At 38.5% G+C, this 24,353-nt stretch overlaps 1 protein-coding gene across 2 annotated transcripts; it reads right to left on the reverse strand.

Annotated features, from left to right (window-relative positions):
• Positions 1–213: 213 nt before the first annotated feature.
• On the reverse strand, positions 214–22,745 carry LOC308611235 (UDP-N-acetylglucosamine--peptide N-acetylglucosaminyltransferase 110 kDa subunit-like). 2 transcript variants are annotated; one of them, XM_081260101.1, is made up of 2 exons: positions 22,671–22,745; positions 214–834 (listed from the first exon to the last, which is right to left on the reverse strand). In XM_081260101.1, the coding sequence occupies exon 2, from the start codon at positions 823–825 to the stop codon at positions 370–372; it is 456 nt and encodes a 151-aa protein (XP_081116227.1). In that variant the 5' UTR covers positions 826–834; positions 22,671–22,745; the 3' UTR covers positions 214–369. The 2 variants fall into 2 exon arrangements, 1 of the variants encoding a protein (XP_081116227.1); XR_014014800.1 differs by lacking the exon at positions 214–834 and adding an exon at positions 22,037–22,207 and having other exon boundaries at positions 22,671–22,725.
• Between the last annotated feature and the right edge of the window lie 1,608 nt (positions 22,746–24,353).

Consider the following 24,353-nt stretch of genomic DNA (forward strand, 5'->3'; position numbering starts at 1 on the left):
CATCAGGCCTTGCTCATAGTATACACAAGCCAGGTTGCCATGTACCACTGCATGATTTGGACTCAAGCTTAGGGCACGAAGGTAAGCTGCCACAGCTCTGTCCAAAATCCGTGCCTCTTTGAAGACATTTCCTAAATTGATATAAGCATCCAGAAAACTGGGGTCAAGGGTGACAGCCTTTTCAAAGTGATGAATTGCAAGCCAAATCTCCCCTTGCGCATTGAAAACACAGCCAAGATTACTCCAAGCTACTGCAAAGTTCGGTTGTGTCTCAATTGTTTTCAAATAACATGCCTTGGCTTCTTCCAAGCCACCCAGGGCTTCGAGCAGGTTCCCAAGGTCACTGCGAACACAGTACAAATCAGGATTTTACTGAAGAGCAGAGACATAAGCTTGTACTGCCCCTTCCATGTCGCCTGCTGCTACCAATGCGGCTGCCAGGTTAATATAACCATCGATGAAATCTGGTTTGTGACGCAATGCATGCTGGTAATGCTCAGTTGCTTCCTGAAACTGCCCTCTTTCCTTGTACACATTCCCCAAATTCGAATAGGCTTCTGCCAGAAGAGGGTTCTGTTTAATTGCCAGAGTACTAAAGTGGGCAGATCTGTTCAGCCTTCGACACTGGAAGTGTATAGATGAAAGTAATAAAAGTACACCAGTATTGCCTGGCTCTTGTCTCCAGAGCTGCATGCAGTGTCTCTCAGCTGTCTCAAAATCTCCTGCCTGATATTCTCGATGTGCCAACTCAGCTAACCCTTGGAAGGAAAGCATACGTTTCGTCGGTTCTGTGCTGTCGGCCACATTGCCCACGTAAGACGCCATCTGGAGCTTCTGGAGAGAGTGAAAAAAAGGGGGTAATTGAGTCCCGCTGCCGCCACTACTGGCAAGAATGTTTCTAGAGGTAGCAAACACGAGCGCAGCAGCCGTACCACTGCTTTGGCAGGATTAAGCAGCGGCAACAGTTACAGGCACCGAACCTTAGGAACTCTGGTTGGCCATCTACCTCTCATGCTCTTGAAATCTTAATTCTTTTTTTTTTATTAGTTTCTGCTTTATAACAAAGTGAATCAGTCATACATATACATCTGTTCCCACATCCCTTCCCTCATGCATCTCCCTCCCTCCCACCCTCCCCATCCCACCCCTCCAGGCGGTCACAAAGCACCGAGCTGATCTCCCTGTGCTCTGCGGCTGCTTCCCACTATCTATCTACCTTACGTTTGGTAGTGTATATATGTCCATGCCTCTCTTTCGCTTTGTCACAGCTTACCCTTCCCCCTCCCCATATCCTCAAGTCCATTCTCAAGTAGGTCTGTGTCTTTATTCCCGTTTTGCCCCTAGGTTCTTCATGACATTTTTTTTTTAATTCCGTATATATGTGTTAGCATACGGTATTTGTCTTTCTCTTTCTGACTTACTTCACTCTGTATGACAGACTCTAGGTCTATCCACCTCATTACAAATAGCTCAGTTTCGTTTCTTTTTATGGCTGAGTAATATTCCATTGTATATACGTGCCACATCTTCTTTATCCATTCATCCGATGATGGACACTTAGGTTGTTTCCAGCTCCGGGCTATTGTGAATAGAGCTGCAATGAACATTTTAGTACATGTCTCTTTTGGAATTATGGTTTTCTCAGGGTATATGCCTAGTAGTGGGATTGCTGGGTCATATGGTAGTTCTATTTGTAGTTTTTTAAGGAACCTCCATACTGTTCTCCATAGTGGCTGTACCAATTCACATTCCCACCAGCAGTGCAAGAGTGTTCCCTTTTTTCCACACCCTCTCCAGCATTTATTGTTTCTAGATTTCTTGATGATGGCCATTCTGACTGGTGTGAGATGATATCTCATTGTAGTTTTGATTTGCATTTCTCTAATGATTAATGATGTTGAGCATTCTTTCATGTGTTTGTTGGCAGTCTGAATATCTACTTTGGAGAAATGCCTATTTAAGTCTTCTGCCCATTTTTGGATTGGGTTGTTTGTTTTTTTGATGTTGAGCTGCATGAGCTGTTTATAAATTTTGGAGATTAATCCTTTGTCAGTTGCTTCATTTGCAAATATTTTCTCCCATTCTGAGGGTTGTCTTTTGGTCTTCTTTATGGTTTCCTTTGCTGTGCAAAAGCTTTGAAGTTTCATTAGGTCCCATTTGTTTATCTTTGTTTTTATTTCCATTTCTCTAGGAGGTGGGTCCAAAAGGATCTTGCTGTGATTTATGTCATAGAGTGTTCTACTTATGTTTTCCTCTAAGAGTTTGATAGTTTCTGGCCTTACATTTAAGTCTTTAATCCATTTTGAGCTTATTTTTGTGTATGGTGCTAGGGAATGATCTAATCTCATACTTTTACATGTCCCTGTCCAGTTTTCCCAGCACCACTTATTGAAGAGGCTGTCCTTTCTCCACTGTACATTCCTGCCTCCCTCCTGCGTGGGTTTATCTCTGGGCTTTCTATCCTGATCCACTGATCTGTCTTTCTGTTTTTATGCCAGTACCAGACTGTCTTAATTACTGTAGCTTTGTAGTATAGTCTGAAGTCAGGGAGCCTGATTCCTCCAGCTCCGTTTTTCGTTCTCAAGATTGCTTTGGCTATTCGGGGCCTTTTGTTTTTCCAAACAAATTTTGAATTTTTTTGTTCTAGTTCTGTGAAAAATGCCAGTGGTAGTTTGATAGGGATTGCATTGAATCTGTAGATTGCTTTGGGTAGTAGAGTCATTTTCACAATATTGATTCTTCCAATCCAGGAGCATGGTATATCTCTCCATCTATTTGTATCATCTTTAATTTCTTTCATCAGTGTCTTATAATTTTCTGCATACAGGTCTTTTGTCTCCTTAGGTAGGTTTATTCCTAGATATTTTATTCTTTTTGTTGCAATGGTAAATGGGAGTGTTTTCTTGATTTCATTTTCAGATTTTTCATCATTAGTGTACAGGAATGCCAGAGATTTCTGTACATTAATTTTGTATCCTGCTACTTTACCAAATTCATTGATTAGCTCTAGTAGTTTTTCGGTAGCATCTTTAGGATTCTCTATGTATAGTATCATGTCATCTGCAAACAGTGACAGCTTCACTTCTTCTTTTCCAATTTGGATTCCTTTTATTTCCTTTTCTTCTCTGATTGCTGTGGCTAAAACTTCCAAAACTAGGTTGAATAAGAGTGGTGAGAGTGGGCAGCCTTGTCTTGTTCCTGATCTTAGTGGAAATGGTTTCAGTTTTTCACCATGGAGGACAATGTTGGCTGTGGGTTTGTCCTATATGGCCTTTATTATGTTGAGGAAAGTTCCCTCTATGCCTACTTTCTGCAGGGTTTTTATCATAAATGGATGTTGAATTTTGTCGAAAGCTTTCTCTGCATCTTTTGAGATGATCATATGGTTTTTCTCCTTCAACTTGTTAATATGGTGTATCACATTGATTGATTTGCATATATTGAAGAATCCTTGCATTCCTGGAATAAACCCCACTTGATCATGGTGTATGATCCTTTTAATGTGCTGTTGGATTCTGTTTGCTAGTATTTTGTTGAGGATTTTTGCATCTATGTTCATCAGTGATATTGGCCTGTAGTTTTCTTTCTTTGTGACATCCTTGCCTGGTTTTGGTATCAAGGTGATGTCGGCCTCGTAGAATGAGTTTGGGAGTGTTCCTCCCTCTGCTATATTTTGGAAGAGTTTGAGAAGGATAGGTGTTAGTTCTTCTCTAAATGTTTGATAGAATTCACCTGTGAAGCCATCTGGTCCTGGGCTTTTGTTTGATGGAAGATTTTTAATCACAGTTTCAATTTCAGTGCTTGTGATTGGTCTATTCATATTTTCTATGTCTTCCTGAGTCAGTCTTGGCAGGTTGTGCATTTCTAAGAATTTGTCCATTTCTTCCAGGTTGTCCATTTTATTGGCATAGAGTTGCTTGTAGTCATCTCTCATGATCTTTTGTATTTCTGCAGTGTCAGTTGTTACTTCTCCTTTTTCATTTCTAATTCTATTGATTTGAGTCTTCTCCCTTCTTTTCTTGATGAGTCTGGCTAATGGTTTGTCAATTTTGTTTATCTTCTCAAAGAACCAGCTTTTAGTTTGGTTGATCTTTGCTATCGTTTCCTTCATTTCTTTTTCATTTATTTCTGATCTGATCTTTATGATTTCTTTCCTTCTGCTAGCTTTGGGGGTTTTTATTCTTCTTTCTCTAACTGCTTTAGGTGCAGGGTCAGGTTGTTTACTCGAAATGCTTCCTGTTTCTTAAGGTGGGATTGTATTGCTATAAACTTCCCCCTTAGAACTGCTTTTGCTGCGTCCCATAGGTTTTGGGTCGTCGTGTCTCCATTGTCATTTGTTTCTAGGTATTTTTTAATTTCCTCTTTGATTTCTTCAGTGATCACTTCGTTATTGAGTAGTGTATTGTTTAGCCTCAATGTGTTTGTATTTTTTACACATCTTTTCCTGTAATTGATGTCTAGTCTCATAGCATTGTGGTCGGAAAAGATACTTGATACAATTTCAATTTTCTTAAATTTACCAAGGCTTGATTTGTGACCCAAGATATGATCTATCCTGGAGAATGTTCCAGGAGCACTTGAGAAAAATGTGTATTCTGTTCTTTTTGGATGGAATGTCCTATAAATATCAATTAAGTCCATCTCGTTTAATGTATCATTTAAAGCTTGTGTTTCCTTATTTATTTTCATTTTGGATGATCTGTCCATTGGTGAAAGTGGGGTGTTAAAGTCCCCTACTATGATTGTGTTACTGTCGATTTCCCCTTTTATGGCTGTTAGTATTTGCCTTATGTATTGAGGTGCTCCTATGTTGGGTGCATAAATATTTACAATTGTTATATCTTCTTCTTGGATTGATCCCTTTATCGTTATGTAGCGTCCTTCTTTGTCTCTTCTAATAGTCTTTATTTTACAGTCTATTTTGTCTGATATAAGAATTGCTACTCCAGCTTTCTTTTGATTTCCATTTGCATGGAATATCTTTTTTCCATCCCCTTACTTTCAATCTCTATGTGTCTCTAGGTCTGAAGTGGGTCTCTTGTAGACAGCATATATATGGGTCTTGTTTTTGTATCCATTCAGCCACTCTGTGTCTTTTGGTGGGAGCATTTAGTCCATTTACATTTACGGTAATTATTGATATGTATGTTCCTATTCCCATTTCCTTAATTGCTTTGGGTTTGTTATTGTAGGTATATTCCTTCTGTTGTGTTTCTTGCCTAGAGAAGTTCCTTTAGCATTTGTTGTAAAGCTGGTTTGGTGGTGCTGAACTCTCTCAGCTTTTGCTTGTCTGTAAAGGTTTTAATTTCTCCATCCAATCTGAATGAGATCCCTGCTGGGTAGAGTAATCTTGGTTGCAGGTTCCTCTCCTTCATCACTTTAATTATGTCCTGCCACTCCCTTCTGGCTTGTAGAGTTTCTGCTGAGAGATCAGCTGTTAAACTGATGGGGATTCCCTTGTGTGTTATTTGTTGTTTTTCCCTTGCTGCTTTTAATATGATTTCTTTGTGTTTAATTTTTGACAGTTTGATTAATATGTGTCTTGGCATATTTCTCCTTGGATTTATTCTGTATGGGACTCTCTGTGCCTCCTGGACTTGACTAACTATTTCCTTTCCCATATTGGGGAAGTTTTCAACTATAATCTCTTCAAATATTTTCTCAGTCCCTTTCTTTTTCTCTTCTTCTGCTGGAACCCCTATAATTTGAATGTTGGTGCGTTTAATGTTGTCCCAGAGGTCTCTGAGACTGTCCTCTGTTCTTTTCATTCTTTTTTCTTTATTTTGCTCTGCAGCAGTTATTTCCACTATTTTATCTTCCACCTCACTTATCCGTTCCTCCGCCTCAGTTATTCTGCTATTGATCCCATCTAGAGTATTTTTCATTTCATTTACTGTGTTTTTAATCGATGCTTGATTCATCTTTAGTTCTTCTAGGTCCTTGTTAACTGTTTCTTGCATTTTGTCTATTCTATTTCCAAGATTATGGATTTTAGAAATAGAATCTTGGATCAGCTTTACTATCATTATTCTGAATTCTTTTTCAGGTAGACTGCCTATTACCTCTTCATTTGTTAGGTCTGGTAGGTGTTTATCTTGCTCCTTCACCTGCTGTTTTTCTGTCTTCTCATTTTGCTTATGTTACTGTGTTTGGGGTCTCCTTTTTGCAGGCTGCAGATTCGTAGTTCCCGTTGTTTTTGGTGTCTGACCCCAGTGGCTAAGGTTGTTTCAGTAGGTTGTGTAGGCTTCCTGGTGGGGGGTACTAATGCCTGTGCTCTGGTGGTTGAGGCTCGATCTTGTCTTTCTGGTGGACAGGTCCACGTCTGGTGGTGTGTTTTGGGGTGCCTATGGCCTTATTATGTTTTTAGGTAGCCTCTCTGCTAATGGTTGGGGTTGTGTTCCTGCCTTGCTAGTTGCTTGGCATAGGGTGACCCGCACTGTAGTTTGCTGGTCGTTGACTGAAGCTGGGTGCTGGTGTTGGGATGGAGATCTCTGGGAGATTTTCGCTGCTTGATATTATGTGGAGCTGGGAGGTCTCTTGTGGACCCGTGTCCTGAAGTTGGCTCTCCCACTTCAGAGGCACAGCGCTGGCTCCTGTCTGCAGCACCAAGAGCCTTTCATCCACCCGGCTCAGAATAACAGGGAGAAAAAGTAGAAAGAAGGAATTAGTAGAAGAAAGAAAGAGAGAGGGAAAGAAAGGAAGAAGGGAAGAAAGGAAGGAAGGAAGAAAGAAAGAAAGGAGGGAGGGAGGGAGGAAGGATGGAAAGAAAGAAGGAAAGAAAGGAGGGAGGGAGGGAGGAAGGAAAGGAAGAAAGACAGGAGGGAGGGAGGGAGGAAGGAAAGAAAAAGAAAGTGGAAAGAAGAAGGGTGGGAGGGAGGGAGGGAGGAAAGAAAAAGAAAGAAGGAAAGGAGGAGCGGAAGGAGGGAGGGAGGAAGGGAAGGTAGGAAAAAAAGAAAGAACAGGTAAAGTAAAATAGAATAAAGTATGAAATATAGTAGCGTTATTAAAATTAGAAAGTAATTATTGAAAAAAAAAAAACAAAAAAAAACAAAAAAACGGACCGATAGAACCCTGGGACATATGGTGGAAGCAAAGCTATACAGAGAGAATCTTACACAGAAGAATACACATACACATTCACAAAAAGAGAGCAGGGGGAAAAATCAAAAGTCTTGCTCTCCAAGTCCACCTCCTCAATTTGGGATAATTCGTTGTAAAAAGAGGAAAAGGGCGAGAAGTCTGAAATCTTGCTCTCTAAGTCCACCTCCTTAATTTGGAATAATTCGTTGTAAAAAGAGGAAAAGGGGGGAAAGTCTTAAATCTTGTCCTCAAAGTCCACTTCCTCAATTTGGGATGATTCGCGGTCCATTCATGCACTCCACAGACGCAGGGCGCATCAAATGGACCGTGGAGCTTTAATCCGCTGCCTCCGAGGCTGCACAGAGAAATTTCCCTGTCTCTGCTCTCACAGCTCCCGGGTCTCAGCCTTGGACCTGGCCCCGCCTCTGCGTGGAGGTCGCCGGAGGGCGTCCGTTCTTCGCTCAGACAGGACGGGTTTAAAGGAGCCGCTGATTCGGGGGCTCTGGCTCACTCAGGCAGAGGTGAGGGAGGGGCGCGCAGTGTGGGGCGGGCCTGCGGCGGCAGAGGCCGGCGTGACGTTGCAGCAGCCCGTGGCGCTCCGTGCGCTTTCCCGGGAAAGCCGTCCCCGGGTCTCGGGACCCCGGCAGTGGCGGGGTGCACAGGCCCCCTGGAAGGCGGGGCGGACAGTGACCCGCGCTCGCACACAGGCCCCGCGGCGGCGGGCAGCGGCGGCGGGCCGCGGCGGCCGACGCCTGTGTCCGAGGTCCGCGCCTTACCCGCGGCTCGTGCCTGTCTCCGGCGCTTCCCCAAGCAGCCCTCTTAATGCCCTCTCCTCGCGCACCAGGAAACAAAACGGAAAAAAGTCTCTTGCCTCTTCAGCAGCTCCAGACCCTTTCCCCGGACTCCCTCCGGGCTAGCCGTGGTGCACTAACCCCTTCAGGCTCTCTTCCTGCCGCCAGCCCCAGTCCTCTCCCTGCGCTCCGACTCGAAATCTTAATTCTTAACCCTGCCCTCTTCCACCATTTTTCTCCTAATCAGGGAATAAAAATTACCTATCCATTTGCCTTAGAAGAAATCAAAAGTCAGTAGTCCAAACACTTTTTAAAATATTGTTTTCTGTCCAGTTGGAAATGAAGTACATGATTGACTTTTCTTCATCATTCATATAGTCAACGTGGAAAACATTAGGGCCATGAATTTCAATACAGTAAGATGAGAAAATTTTAAATTGGCCTTCCCAAACCACTAATAAGTAGCCGATGTTGTATATAATGCTAAAATCTTAGAGACTGAGTTTGATATTTTAAAAGTTCTGAAAACATTAGCTAATTTCTCCTCATCAAATTTCTCATGACTCAAACCTAAGTATTACTTTTTAAAAGATAAATTTATTTATTTTTATTTATTTATTTTTATTTTGGCTGCATTGGGTCTTCAGTGCTGCGTGCAGGCTTTCTCTAGTTGCGGCGAGCGGGGGCTACTCTTTGTTGTGGTGCCGGGGCTTCTCATCACAGTAGCTTCTATTGTTGTTCCACAACTCTATGGGTTCCTTCTTAGGTCCTACGAAGAACCCTAGAAATTAGTTCATGTAATTATATGTTTTTGCAAAATTGCCAAAAGTGAGATATTTTAACTTCCATCAGGTAAGACCAGCATCTATTTCTTTGCCAATTTTTCTTTTATCATAGTCCGCTATGTTGGATCATATTGGATTGGTCACAGGCTTTTTTGAAATCCGGCTAAGGAGATGTTTTAAGTGAGGCTATTATGTGATTTTCAGACACCACCATATGTAATTGACTATATAATATCCCATTACAGGAATAACTTCCAGTACTCTTACTGACTACTCTACTGACTTAACTAGCACAAGACACAGAAGCGTAAGGACAAAAACCACCTTACAATATAGCCATGTCTTGCACTTCACAGCTCTCAAAGCATGTGCATTTGAAGAAGAAAAAAAGAACTGAAAAGTATAAAACCAGAAGTTAATCTGCGGAAAATTATTTCAATCATCAGGCATGTGAAAGATAAGTCAAAGATTCAGGTTTCTTCAATGCTTAGTCAAAACGGAAATTTCCTTCTGTCAAGAATATACTCCAGGGCTTCCCTGGTGGTGCAGTGGTTGAGAGTCTGCCTGCCAATGCAGGGGACACGGGTTCGTGCCCTGGTCCAGGAAGATCCCAAATGCCGCATAGTGGCTAGGCCCGTGAGCCATGGCCACTGATCCTGCATGTCCGGAGCCTGTGCCCCGCAACGGGGAGAGGCCACAACAGTGAGAGGCCAGCATACTGCAAAAAAAAAAAAAAAAAAAAAACACCAATATACTCCAGGGGCTTCCCGGATGGCACAGTGGTTAGGAAGCCACCTGCCAATGCAGGGGACACGGGTTTGAGCCCTGGTCCGGGAAGATCCCACATGCCACGGAGCAACTAAGACCGTGTGCCACAACTATGGAGCCTGCTCTCTAGAGCCCGTGAGCCACAACTACTAAGACTGTGAGCCACAACTACTGAAGCTTGCGTGCCTAGAGCCTGTGCTCTGCAACAAGAGAAGCCACCGCAATAAGAAGCCTGCACACCACAACAAAGAGTATCCCCCAGTCGCTGCAACTAGAGAAAGACTGCGCACAGCAACGAAGACACAACACAGTCAAAAATAAATAAATAAATAAATAAATAAAAGAATATACCCCATCAATAATGTGTGTAATGGAATGGTGTGAATGAGTATTTTATCAGAATTCCTGTAATGCACAATCCTATAGCAGTACTGAAATCAGTAATGCATTTATAATAGTAAATATTTATGAGGAAGTAATCCATAGAGGTTTTCTCAAAGTTAACAATGAAAATTGATGTGACATTATCAATAATAAATTGTGACGCTGAAATAAACTTTTCTAAACTATTAATAACTAAAAGCAAACTCTAATCAACCATGTTAAAAGAAATCTATGTCTATAAACTACAAAGTTTATTCCTTAAAATTTTATTTCTAAAACACATAAACTGTCATATGAGGAGGCAGTTAAAGAATATATAGCTACAAGAGTTGGGAAAAAGTCTTATAGAGACACATCTGGCAGTAGTTAATTTTCAAATGTCATTTTTCTAGATTTTGTGACACCTATAGTATTGATATTTGAAAGCATTTAAAAAATTGTAATTTGAAGATTTGCTATTTCCAGGTAGAGTAAAATATTTTGAAGCAAAACAACATTTCCACTGAGAAAAATTTAAAAAACCAAATAAAATAGTCAGCATTCAATCAAAAAGTTCTAGACATACCAAGAGATAGAATCATATGACTAAATTTCTAGGAAAGGAACAGATAATACAACAATATTTATATAAGATATTGTGTATCTTTATCAGGAAAAGTCTTTATCAAGAAAAGACTTTAAAATCATCAGAATTAATATTATATTTTATTTATTTGTATATTTTATTTATATAGTTATATAAAGGACTTAAAGATAAAGCCCTAGTTAAGGCAGTGACAAAAGCAGTAGCAGTGGGAGTGAAAAGAAATGGTTATATTCAAGGATATTTTGTCAGTAAAAGTCCAAGATCAAATGTCTGACTGCATACATGGGATGGATAGACGGAGTGGGAAAAATCAAAGTTAACTATAGAGGTTCTAGTGAAGATGGGGTTGCCATCACCCAACCCAAGGGGTTGCGATCATCCCCAAGGTCTAGGAGACTCAAGGGAAGGTTGTGGTCGAGGAAAAGTTAATTGCTGGGAAAATAAGACTCCCAGTCTCTCCATCTCCTTATACTAGTTTTTTTTTAACATCTTTATTGGAGTATAATTGCTTTACAATGGTGTGTTAGTTTCTGCTTTATAACAAAGTAAATCAGTTATACACATACATATGTCCCCATATCTCTTCCCTCTTGCATCTCCCTCCCTTCCACCCTCCCTATCTCACCCCTCTAGGTGGTCACAAAGCACCCAGCTGATCTCCCTGTGCTCTGCGGCTGCTTCCCACTAGCTATCTATTCCTTATACCAGTTTTGTTTTTCTGCTCATATACGTAGCAGCATTTCATTCAAGGGGAAAGTCATTGATCTGACTGGTCAAATTAAAAACCATAGTTCAAGGCACATTTACAGTGGTTAGTTCCTCCACAATTTAGAAAGTAACGTTCACAATTTCCCTCTTCCTACACCGCAGAACACATTGGCCATTCCTCCAAAGTCTCCACTCCATAGAGTGGACCAGAGATGACGTTAGCCCAGAACTGAGAGCTTGGCATGAGATGGTGTCAACCCCACCTAGAGCTCTGGCATAAGTTATGACCCAACCCAGTTCTACAGAGAGCTCTGCATGGAATCTTGTCTCAGCCATAATAATGTGATTCTGTTTTTCATTTGGTTGTCTTCTTTGCTTAACTTTCCCTGGCCACTCTGACAAACAAAATTTCAGGCAATCCTGGGCCACTCACTAACTTTATTCCATCTAATGTTATCCAGATTCCCAAGAAAATTACTAACAATAAAGGGGGAAATTTGGAACATGGTGAGTTTTAGGTGCCTGAAATATACAGGTAACTGAATCCAGTTAAGTAGAAAATTATTTGGATCTCAAATATGCCAGTAGAAGAGCAGACTAAGCTCAATTTAATGTACTCTTACTGGAGACACATGTAAATTCTGGGTCAATTTTGAACAAGTTAAAAGCACATAGCTGAGATTAAAAGAAAGAAAGGAACACCTGCATGTTTCAGAAAGTAACAGAGAAATTAAATCCAGAGAAATAAGAGCAGACTGATGTCTATGGGTTCCGTTCCTTAGTATAGGCCTTATGTAAATAGGGGCTGGAGCTAGAAATCTAACATTACCTTGAGGCCAGGAATTTAGACCCAGGATGGAACAATATTGAGAAGTTAGTACAGATATCCTACAGAAATTTCATGAGGAACTGCTTAGTCCATTAAGAGGGCCAAGGGAGGTGGTGAGGAAGATTGGTATCTCTTGAAAACCTTCAGGTACAGAAAACATCAACACCTCTGAAAAGTAGGCCTTCCCAGAGTTGTGATGGCCAGGTTGTCACTAACCTGTAAGGCCCTGTAGGAATCAGAAAATGCAAGGAGAGTAATTCAAAGAAAAACAGATGCAGGATGGGTGTGGCAATAAATCCTAGGACCCTATCAGAAACAAAATTAAAACCACTCTAGAGGGAAATTTTAACAAACCAGGGCAGAGAGTATCCTAACCAGAATAGAATAATAATTCTGAGGAAGTTACTTTACTTATTTAAGTAATATTCAATGCATTTCCATGGCCAGGCCCTTTTGAAGAATTCTAAAACCTATACAAACAATTCATTTACATCTTATATATCCCACCATCCAGAGCAAAATTCACTTAAGAACTGTACTGGTGGAAATTGGGCAGCACTATGGAGAAAATAAAATGTGTTTACCATCAAAAAACATGAAGGTAAGAAAGCTAATGTCTAATTTTTTTAATTATCCTGTGGTTTCTTGAAATCTTTTGAAACCCAAAATAGAGACACCTAGGAGGAAATGAAGATTTAAATATTTAGAGATTTATCAACTCATCTATAAAAGCTTTATTAATCTCTTCTTTTAATAACATTCCTGAGAGGTATAAATGTGTCCAGTGATAGGGTTGAATAAGCCTGAGAGAATTTCAATTGTTTACTATTCTTGGTCAGCTCTTAAGACCTTTCAGGAGCATCTTGATTTTCATGGCCTCATCCAACAAAAGCAGGATATTTTACAGAATGTCCTGGGCCACTTTTTGGCTTGCTTTTGTGTTTATGTTTTTGGTTTTTTCACATCGGGCGGTACATTAGGCTACCTATTGCATACTCCCTCATTCATGCATGCACTCATTCCAACAATATTTACTGAGTTGAGACATTTAATTAACACTCAATAAATGATGTTTAGATGAATGAATGCGCTTTCTATCAAAGTTAAGTGTAAGTACTGAGAAAAATTACAGAATGTATGATCCCAGCCCCACAAAAGCTTATAACTGTGTTGAGGATATAAAAGATGCTGATGAAATAACTAATATATCATATTGGACAGTTTCTAAGTTCAAAAATGAGTTTTTATAAATAATCAGAGCCTAAGGAGGACAAAGAAGGGACAGTTCATTATGGGTTGAATCTATCAATAAATGTACATTTCAGATGAGATTTGAGATTGACCTCAAAGAAGAGGACTTAGATATATGAACAGAGAACAAAAAAGGCATGGTGATAGCATGTGCATAGATAGAGTGGCCAATATTTATGTTCTTCATTAAAGATAGTTAGAGATAACCCAAATGTAACTGTTTCCATGGGCCCATTCTCAGTATCCAAAGAAAACGGCAAATCCTATCTTAGTAAAACTAATGAAAAACACAGTCTTTAACAAAGAGATTGTGAAGGAAAGGGGGAGAGAAAGGCTTGCATCCCACACCACACAACAAAACTTATTGAATTATTTGTTTAATTTTATCCCTCTGAAAATTTCCTCTCCCTCTCTCTGTACGTCTCTCTTCTCCCACATCTGGCCACACTCTACCAGCCATCTTTCCAGATCTTTCCAGAACTCTCCATCCTAGTTTCATTAGGCCACAATTTAAACATCTCACAGGTCTCCAGGATGCATCCACATCACTTCTTCCACAAAGACAAACAAAGGACACTTCTCAGGATCACGTTTCTTTGAAGGAAGAGGTCATGAGGGTGATTATAAATAATATAAGGTGGAGAGCAGTGACTTAAAATACCATTTTTCAGCTTAGAATGTGAATACAGGGAACTTTGGGAAACTAGAAAATCTAGAAAGGATTCACTGATAATTATTTATGTTCAATGAATAAAATAAGATGTACTAATACGGCTAAACTCGGACAGATTCACTTTTTCAAAAGTTGCTTTCACACACCTTCACTATTGGGATGTTTGATAAACACACCTTTCCTTCTTTACTTTCTTCTTTCTTTGCAGATACTTGCACCAAACTTTCAAACAATAAGAACCTTCCCATAAGTCCCTTGCCAGGCAAGAATAAGGTATAACAATCCAAACAAATTTTTGAAGAAGATAACTGGTTGAAAGCACAGGAAAAGAGCTGGGTTTCTCTTATTCAACAGTCACATAATGAGTAATGTGCGAATTGGTTTAAAAAGTCTCTCTGCATGAGGGGCTAAGGTTAAGATTAGAACTTCTGAGGCCAGAAGAGCAAAACGACTACAACATCCACATATTTTCAAGAGCTGCCCTTTGGATGTGAGGGATTGATTTTTCCCACTATTTTTTCAGCAACCCAACTGGTGTCTTTATTAAACGACATAAGAGAATACAGTGTGGCCAAGAAGGCTTAGATTTCCTTAGCCCCAAGACAGATATTCTCCAGTGACTGTCCACCCACATGAAAAAGAGAGATTTACAAGAGGAAACTGGATACAACTGAGTGTACTTTAATTTTACCTGAATTATTTATTTTGTTTACAATTCTCCGCTGAAGTGCCTACACTAATATATTTTTAAGAACATTTCCTTAAGTTGAAATATTCATTCAGTATATTCATTTACTATAATTTAGAAAAGCCAAATGATTTAGGCAAATTCATTTCTATATTGCCACAGCAGTGTATTGTGAACTAAATGACACCTGGCAGTTCTTTACTCAGATACTAACTCAATTAGAAGGCAGAACAAGGACACCTACCAATTCAGGGAGGGAAAGGTCACTTAGCCTCTGTAGCTGTCTTAGGTCTCTTATCATCACAGTAACAAATTGAAGACTAAAGACCATATGATCATCTCAATAGATGAAGAAAAAGCTTTTGAAAAAAATTCAATATCCATTCATGGTAAAATCTCTCCAGAAAGTGGGCATAGAGGGAACATACCTCAACATAATAAAGGCCATATATGACAAGCTCATAGCTAACATACTCAATGGTGAAAAGCTGAAAGCATTTCCCCTAAGATCAGGAACAAGACAAGGATGCCCACTCTCACCACTTTTATTGAAGGTAGTTTTGGAAGTCCTAGCCACAGCAATCAGACAAGAAAAGTAAAAAAATAAAAGGACTCCAAAATGGAAAGGAAAAAATAAAACTGTCACTGTTTGCAGATGGCAGGATACATAGAAAATCTGAAAGACACTATCAAAAAATTATTAGAGCTCAAAAATGAACTTGGTAAATTTGCAGCATACAAAATTTATATATAGAAATCTATTGTATTTCTATACACTAACAGTGAACTATCAGAAAGAGAAATTAAGGAAACAATCCCATTTACAATCACGTAAAAAAGAATAAAATACATAAGAATAAATCTGCCTAAGGAGGTAAAAGACCTGTACCCAGGGAACTATACGACACTGATACAAGAAATTAAAGATGACACAAACAGCTGGAAAGATATACCATGGTCACGGATTGGAAGAATTAATATTGTTAAAATGACCATCATACCCAAGGAAATCTACGGATTCAATGCAGTCTGTATCAACATATCAAGGGCATTTTCCACAGACCTAGAACAAATAATTTTAAACTTTGTATGGAAACACAAAAGATCCTGAATAGTTAAAACAGTCTTGAGAAAGAAGAACACAACTGGAGGAATCATGCTCCCTGGCTTCAGACTGTGCTACAAACCTACAGTAATCAAAAGAGTATGGTACTGGCACAAAAACATCGATCACTGGAACAGAATAGAGAGCCCAGAAAGAAACCCATGCACTTATGGTCAATGAATCTATGACAAAGGAGGCAAGAATATGCAATGGAGAAATGTCTGGGCTTCCTTAGGGATGGTTTCATCAATTAATTTGTTTTCTTAAATGGACCATACTTTTCCATGTCTTTGTATACCTTGTGATTTTTTTGGTTGAAAATTTGTCTTTCAAATATTATAATGTGGTATCTATGGAAATCAGATTCTCCCACTTTCCCAGGGTTTCCTGGGCTTTTGATTGTTCAAGGCTGTAGTAGTCTGTTTAGGGACCTTTCCAAACTATTTTTGCAATGACTGTTTTCCTTATCGTATGTACGCACTGAAGTCTCTGTTCCTTTAGTTCATGTTTAGCTAATGTTTTGACAGAGATTTCCTTGAATTCCTGCACCTAAAACAAACAAAAATAAATATACACAAGCACATCCACATGCACACTCAAAACCACACACCTCTGCCCATTGTGCAGATTGCTGGATCACTCCTTCAACATTTAGCTGACCTGCATTGAGTTCAGGGCTCAGCCCATGGTCAAAGCTTAGAGACTCCTCTGGTGTTTTCAGAACATGCATCTTATCTTGAGTATGCATGTGGCTTTCTTAGTTTCTCCAGACACATGTGTACTTTTTGTAGGTTCTAATTTCCCAAAGAATCTCCCCCAACTTTGGCTCCTGCATCTTCTGTGGTCTACTGTATTTCAATGCACAGTCTTCTGCCCCAGCCATCTGTGCTTTGTTAGCTCACCTTGCACTTTTTTTGAGCAATGACCGCTGCTTTTCCAGACTGTGTTCCAAGTTAGCTAAGGCAGAGATAAGCATCTTGTGTCAGTCCTTCAGGTAGCTCCCAGACAGGTTAGAACAGATACACATAATAATCTGACAGTACGGTCTCTTCTGCTCCCTCCTGAAGCAGGATTGAGGGTCCCATACTAGGAATGGTCTGCTGCTACTTTAAGACTATCACTGCATTAAGACTCCACCACTTTAAGAACATCACTACACTAACAGTGGATGGGGCAAGGGCAAGTAAAAATGCCACAAAGCTTTCCTGCCATTTTCAAATTGCCTCTTCCCTGGTTCAGTATGTGTTTGGTTGCTATAAATCTTTGGCTGATTTCAGGACTAAGAGAAACCAAAAGAAACCCACAGTAAGAAACAGTACAATCAAACTCTCAGAAGCCAAAAGACAGAAAGAATCTTTTCTCCCAAAGGAGAAAGAAAAAAGAAATTTGTTACAAAGCAGGGATCCTCAAAAAGATTAGAGCTAATTTCCTATATGAAACCACGGAAGCAAGAGGCCAGACATATTTAAAGTGCTGAAAGAAAAACATTGTCCACCAAGAATTCTATATTTGGCCAAACTGGTTTCAAAACTTAGGGAGAAATTAACGCATTCCCAGATGAACAAAGGTTGAGGGCGTTTGTTTTACAACTTCCTACCACTGCCCTAGGAGAAATGCTAAATTGAACCTTCAGGTTGAAATGAAAGGACACTAGACAGCAACTCGAAGGTGTAGAAAGAAATAGAAATCTCCAGTAAAGATAAATACATGGGCAAATACTAAAGTCAGTATTGTGTTATTGGCTTGTAACTCTACTTTTTATTTCTTACATGATTGAAAAAACAAATGCATAAAATAATCATAAATCCATGTTATTGGGCTCACAAAGTATAAAGGTGTAATTTGTGACAACAATAATGTAAAGAGGAGGAATGGAACTGTAGAGGAACAGAGTTTCTGTGTGCTACTGAAGTTGGTTTCAATTGAAATTATATTGTTTTAACTTTAGAATGGTAAATGTAATCTTCTTGAGAACCACAAAGAAAATATCAATAGACTATATGCAAAAAGAAATGAAAAGGGAATCAAGGGTTCACCACAAGAAAATCGGCTAAGCACAGAAGTCAGTAATGGAGTAAATGAGGGGCAAAAAATGCATAAGACATACAGAAAACAAGCAGGAAACAGACAGAATTAAGTTCTTCCTCATCAGTAATTTTTGAAAAAGTAAGTGGATTAAGCTCTCCAATAAAAAGATAAGCATTGGCAGAATGGACTTTAAAAACAACCATAATCCAAGTATATGCTGTCCGCAAAAAACTCACTTGATTGCAAAAGACACAAGTTGCTTGAAAGCTAAAGCATAGCATAAAATATCCCAAGCAAATAGTAACAAAAAAGAAAGAGAGAGAGAAAAAGAAAGGAAGGAAGGAAGGAAGGAAGGAAGATAGATCTGGGATGGCTATGTTAATATCACACAAAAAAAACTTTAAATCAAAAACTATCACAAGAGGAAAAGGAGGCCACTATAAGTTGATAGCAAGTTCAATCTATCAAGAAGATATAACAACTATAAACATATATGTACCAAACAACCCCCAAATATGGAAAGCAAACATTGACAGAATTGAAGGAAGAAATAGATAGTTCTAAAATAATAGTTGGAGATCAATACCTTGCTTTCAATAATGGATAACACATCTAGACAGAAGATCAGTAGAGAGGTAGGGGGACTGAATAACACATTTAACCAACTAAACCTAACAGCCATATATAGATCACTCCACTCAACAACAGCAGAATACACATTTTTCTCAAGTACACATGGAACATTCTCCAGGAGAGACCATATGTTAGGCCACAATACAAGTACCAATACATTTTTAAGAAATTGAAATCATACAAAGTATCTTGTTTAACCACAGTGAAATGAAGGTAGAAATCAATAACAGAACCATTGATAGCCATTTCCCAACATGCCTGCCACACATGATATAAAGCAATGAAGGGAAAACCATAATTTACCATTTAGAAAAGTGGGAAAGAGGACATACCATTGACACAGAGTGTGTGTTGTTTCCCGTTGTCAGGGATAGAAATAAATTAGCATCATTTATTCATTAGTGTGTTAATTTCTTGGTCAATCATTGGGCAGCCAGTGTTTCTGCCACATGGGAAGATTACCTATACTCAGTGTTGAGTGGAGCCAACCTTGAAAGGGACATTTTAAAGGATTATACTGTGATGGGCTTCGCAGTACCCTTCCTCGTATGCCAGTATTTAGGCTGGGGTATTTCCATGGAGTGTGTACAATCGTAGGCCCCAGTTCACCAGAATTTAGTTTGACTCGTTTTGTTAATACATTCCCTCAGTACTTTGTCTTTTGTATCCTTTTGCATTTACTTCATTCTTTATTATCACTGCAAAACAACTTTGTTTCCTGTTCAGATGCCAAAAAGTGGATATCAATACCTCCTGAGTTTTACACATCACAGATCAGTTTTGGATATCAGGGACAGAGACAACAGCTATTTCCAATGAGTTTGAGACATACTTTGAACATGTGATTAACATGTTGAGTGTTGAAATGTGTGTCGAGCTCATTATACTTGCTCTAAAAGGTTTCAAACTGCAAAGATTTAAAAATCTTTATCTTTGAATAGTTTTCCTGTGCTGTCCCTTTGTGTCAGACTGTTAAGGTGCAGTCTGGCACCTTAAAATAATGTGGCTTTGTAACCAATTATTTACATGTTGTTTTATCCACAGAGAATCTTTTTTGAAAAATAAAGTTATTTATTATTTATTTTTGGCTGTGTTGGGTCTTTGTTGCTGCACACAGGCTGTCTCTAGTTGGGGCGAGCGGGGACTACTCTTCGTTGTGGTGTGCGGGCTCCTCATTGCTGTGGCTTCTCTTGTTGTGGAGCACGGGCTCTAGGTGCTGGGGCTTCAGTAGTTGTGGCACGTGGGCTTCAGTAGTTGTGGCTCATGAGCCCTAGAGCACACGCTCAGTAGTTGTGGCGCACTGGCTTAGTTGCTCTGCGGCATGTGGGATCTTCCCAGACAAGGGCTCGAACCCATGTCCCCTGCACTGGCAGGCGGATTCCAAACCACTGTGCCACCAGGGAAGTCCCCACACAGAGAATATTAAGGGCAAAACATACAACTCGATTAACTACACTTCCTCCTGTTCACATTTCCCTCATCTTTTCTTCATCTTCTGTCTATGTATCCTTGACCCTGTTTATATTAAGTGCTTTTACCATTATATTTGATTGTCTGTATTCTGATGAGTTACCACAATGATTTATGAGACACGGTAGGATATAAATGCATTCAAGTAATATATATATATATATATATATATATATATATATATATATATAATATATATATATATATACCTGTATATATATATATATATATATGTGTGTGTGTGTGTGTGTGTAGTTTGCTTGAGTGCAGTGTTTTTTGTTTTCTGTACTGAATTCATTAGCATGGGTCGGTATAAAATTTAGCATAGGTCAATATGTAATTTGTAAACTAATAAAGTCTTAAAAGTGAGGAAATAAGTCTTTTAAATTTAATTATTTATTGTAAAGAGCAGAATAGCATACATAAACAGGTGCCTAATGAAAACTTGTATTCTAATTTGAAACTCTCATGAAGACCTATTTTTTTGTTCTTCTAATGGTATGATAGTAGGCCATTTGGTTATTTTTATTTTTATGGCTTTAACTTTAGAACAATTAAATATTCATAAATTTTAAAAAGTATTTTTCTTTATTTGATGGGGGTGGGATACTGGAGAAATGAAAGGTCAAACACCTACTGAGGAATCCATACTTGTCTATATAGTGTGTACTTTTATTTCAATAAGTGATTTAAAATTCCTAAAAGGATGCTATAATAAGTTATTATGCCATTTTACAGACTGAATTAAGTGAATTTCTGGGAGGTATGAAATTTGCCTAAGGCTATTCAGCTGCCAAGTGGTAGAAGTGAGAATTAAATCCAGGTATACCTATCACCAAAGTTTCTGCTCATCTCTTTACATCATCCACTTTTAATAGCCAATGCTTTCCTGCTTACAAATATGACTGAGGTTTCCAGACAGTCAACATTGCTTTTTAATCAGATAGAAAAATGACTGTTGCTTCTCTAAAGACATATTCCTTTTCCATTAAGTGACTTTAGTTGTTCAAATAATACTTCCAGACAGTAGTAATCATACAGTTGGAGACTAAGAACAGAACTCAGGGATGTGTCTAGCAGTCAGTAAAGACCAACTGGGCTCACTGATGATACTTACGGTCATTTCCTCTAGACTAACATAATCTTATTAATAAGACCCTAATAATTCATAGTACTGCCCTTGCCTGATTGTTCATCTCCCTCTATCACTCTCTCTTTCCCCAGATTATTATTATTTTTGATAATTTTTGGTGAATTAAATTCAGGGATTAGTATTCAGGAGTGCTAGTCACAAAAGCAGAGAAACTTAGCTCGCACCAAAGGAAGAAAATAGAGAAAAAGTATAAATTATATGAATACACACATATCACACATGTACCAACTATATGTTGCACTTCTCCAAAATCTATTCGGTATCTGCACATTTATTGTATATTAACAGTAAGACTAGAAATGAGTGTAACGCTCTGTTTACAAGATACAGAAAACAGACCCAAATATGGAAATTACTGGCAATGAGAATGGGGAAGAAAGGCTACAACAACGAATGTAGATGATATTTTTGTTTCTTAGCTATGATGCCAAATATTGAACTTTCAACTTGAGACAAGGAGGCCATAAAAAGTTGTATTCGTTTCCTAGAGGTGCCATGACAAAGTACCGGAGACTGGGGAGGTTAAACAACAGAAATTTACTCATTCACAGTTGTAGAGGCTAGAAATCTGAGATAAGGTGTCAACAGGATTGATTTCTTCTGAGGTATCTCTTCTTGGTTTGTAGATGCCATGTTTTCCTTTTGTCTTCACATGGTCTTCTCTCTGTTCATGTCTGTGTCCTAATATTTTCTTTTTATAAGGACACCAGTCATATTGAATTAGAGCCCACCCATTTGACCTCATTTGACTTCAGTTACCTATTTAAGGGCCTTATCTCCAAATACAGTCATATTACGAGGTATTGGGGGTTAAGACTTCCACATACTAACTTGAGCAGGACACAGTTCAGGTGATAATAGAAGATAAGAGTAATTTAAGCAAGTAAGTAACTATTGTTTACAGTGAGTTGCTTTAAGGATACGAATTTACTCAAGAAAAACAAGAAGAAATTACATAACACTGTGTGTTATACAAAGATATTAAATTAATCATCATAACCTCCTGTGAGATGGGCATTAAATTAGACTAAGCAAGAGTAAGCAACTTATCCAGAATTGTATAGTTGGTACCTTCCAGAATTTAAACCAGGTATTTTTCCAGTTCCATTCTACCTTATATATTCATTTCATTATTTGAAATGAATTTTGAGTCTTCATTTTGCTTAGTTTCTGAAGTTATATGGGGATAGAATGGAGTTGGATATTTTCAGTGACATTCACACATGGGGAAGGAAATTGAGTCCAGAAGCTTCAGCAATGTTTCCATGGAGAACGCTAACAACAGAACCAGAAACACCGTTATCCTTTTGGTTCAGTGATCTTTCCTAAAGCACTACAAGAATCAATTTTAAGAAGCCCAATGTTTTCCAAACTTTCACCAATGGGCTCTCTAGGGTCCCCTAACAATACCTAAGAGACTAACTACTTTCACATTCCAAGCCACTTAAGACAAGGGGTTCTGATTTTTCTCTGTGAGGAAATCAAGTGACAATCATAGCTGGTAATTTAGGATAGTTTCTTCAGGGCCCAGGCAAAACCTAATACACAAGTAATAATCATTGTTAAGTGCATCTTTGACAAGGATTCATCAAGTATCAAAGAGGTCTATAAATTGGGAGAAATTATGATCAAAGACAAACATAGACCACAGATATTTAATTAATGCTCAATTATTTATGAGTTTAACTTTGGTTAACCTCATTTTCCTTCTTCTAGACAAAGAGACCAGAATACTTACCTTCCAAAACAAGATTTATTGTGTTCCTTTAATTCAAAGCATACAGTGACTTCTACATTCACTCCACCAAGTTTTGCTAGGAGAGAAAAGGAGACATTATATTTTGTCTTGAATTTCATATGCCATCATACTTCACTTAGCTCATCCTACTGGAAGCACTTTGACGGCAGATTCTATAGTCTTGTCTTACATCCTCTACGGAATCAAGCCAAGGGATTCACACATAGTTACCGCTGGAAAAACGTTTGTTCTGGGTTGACACTTTTAGCCTTTAGCACCAAGACTTTATCACCAAGATCTATCTTTACAGTCTCTAAACAGGAGACCTTCTTGCCTTCCATTTTCATAATGACAAGGAAGGTAAAGGGAAGAACTGAGAAGTACCCAAAGTCAGCTAGCAGCCAGCACAGATAAATCATCTGTGGAGATATCGTTTCTTTCAAAAGATATAAACATAAGAGGAAGTCCTAGTGTTTGAAACAATTGTGCATAATAAAATTCCATGAAAACCTAGAAATCCAGATGCAGATCAGTAACATATTGGCTAAATAAGCTATTATGTTCATGCAATGGACAAGTGTACAGACATTAAGAAGGAGATACTCATTTCTATGAGATTCTCTTTTCACTGAACTCAACAGTGCTGCAAAAACAATGTTACATAATACTTTTTCTTTAACATTATATCAGGCATCCTCATCTTGTCCTGCATTTATTGCCAGTGTTACTAAAGTTTATCATTTACCTCTTTCTCTTGTAGACATATAATCTCTTCTTATTTTGGAAGGATTCATCAATCCCTATTTTACTCTTTCTTTCAAATTACAAATGAATATTGAATTTTATAAACTATCTTTTGGGGGATATTTCAAGTGATTGTATAGTTTTGCTCTCCTTGGACCTTGTTATATGGTAAATTATATTTTGTTATTTTATATATGCTATTTATTATATGTCATATTATGTTGACTAATTACATTTATTACATTATAATTAAGGTAGCATTTATTTTAGATAGACAAAACAACCAGTGGAATAGGAAGCATCTTAAAATTAGATGCAAGAGCATAGGGGAATTGAGATTAAAATAAAATTCACATTTTGGATCACTAGCAAAAATTATTCAACAAAAGTGGGAAAATATGGCTATCATTACTAAATTCTAGATACAGCAACTAGTTAAAAGTTAAAAAAATAATGAAACTGTAAAAGTATCAGAAACCTGGGAGACATGAAATAAAGTATTCATGAGGAATACCTTTCTAAGATACAAAGAAAAAAGGATACATTTAATTATATAAGAATTAAAATTTGCCTCATGGCAAAATGCACTACAAAGGTCAGAAAACAAGCAAAAGAAATTGGGAAATATATCAAGAAATGGATATGATTTCTTTACAACTTTTGAGAGAAGCACATGTTTCTTTTTCCTTTAACCTGTTATGTGGGTATTAATCTATAATGTAAGTGCATGGTTCCTTTCCTTTAACCTGGAATGTGAGATTTAATCTATATGGTAAGTGCATGGTTCCTTTCCTTTCATCTGTAATGTGAGTGTCAACATGCGGCACTGTTTCCAAGCACAGACTGTGGATGTTCCTGTACTGGTCCCATCACTGACCATCCACAAAAACTTACAAATGTTGCTTCACTTTCCTGGGGGTTAGAGTCTTAGCTAAGAAA

Source organism: Mesoplodon bidens, assembly GCF_964165515.1.
Source record: "Mesoplodon bidens genome assembly, contig: HAP1_SCAFFOLD_329, whole genome shotgun sequence".
Taxonomy (NCBI): domain Eukaryota; kingdom Metazoa; phylum Chordata; class Mammalia; order Artiodactyla; family Ziphiidae; genus Mesoplodon; species Mesoplodon bidens.

Bases quoted from the DNA above. Each gene is read 5' to 3' on its own strand.
- LOC308611235 (XM_081260101.1), bottom strand. From the start codon at position 825: ATGGCGTCTTACGTGGGCAATGTGGCCGACAGCACAGAACCGACGAAA.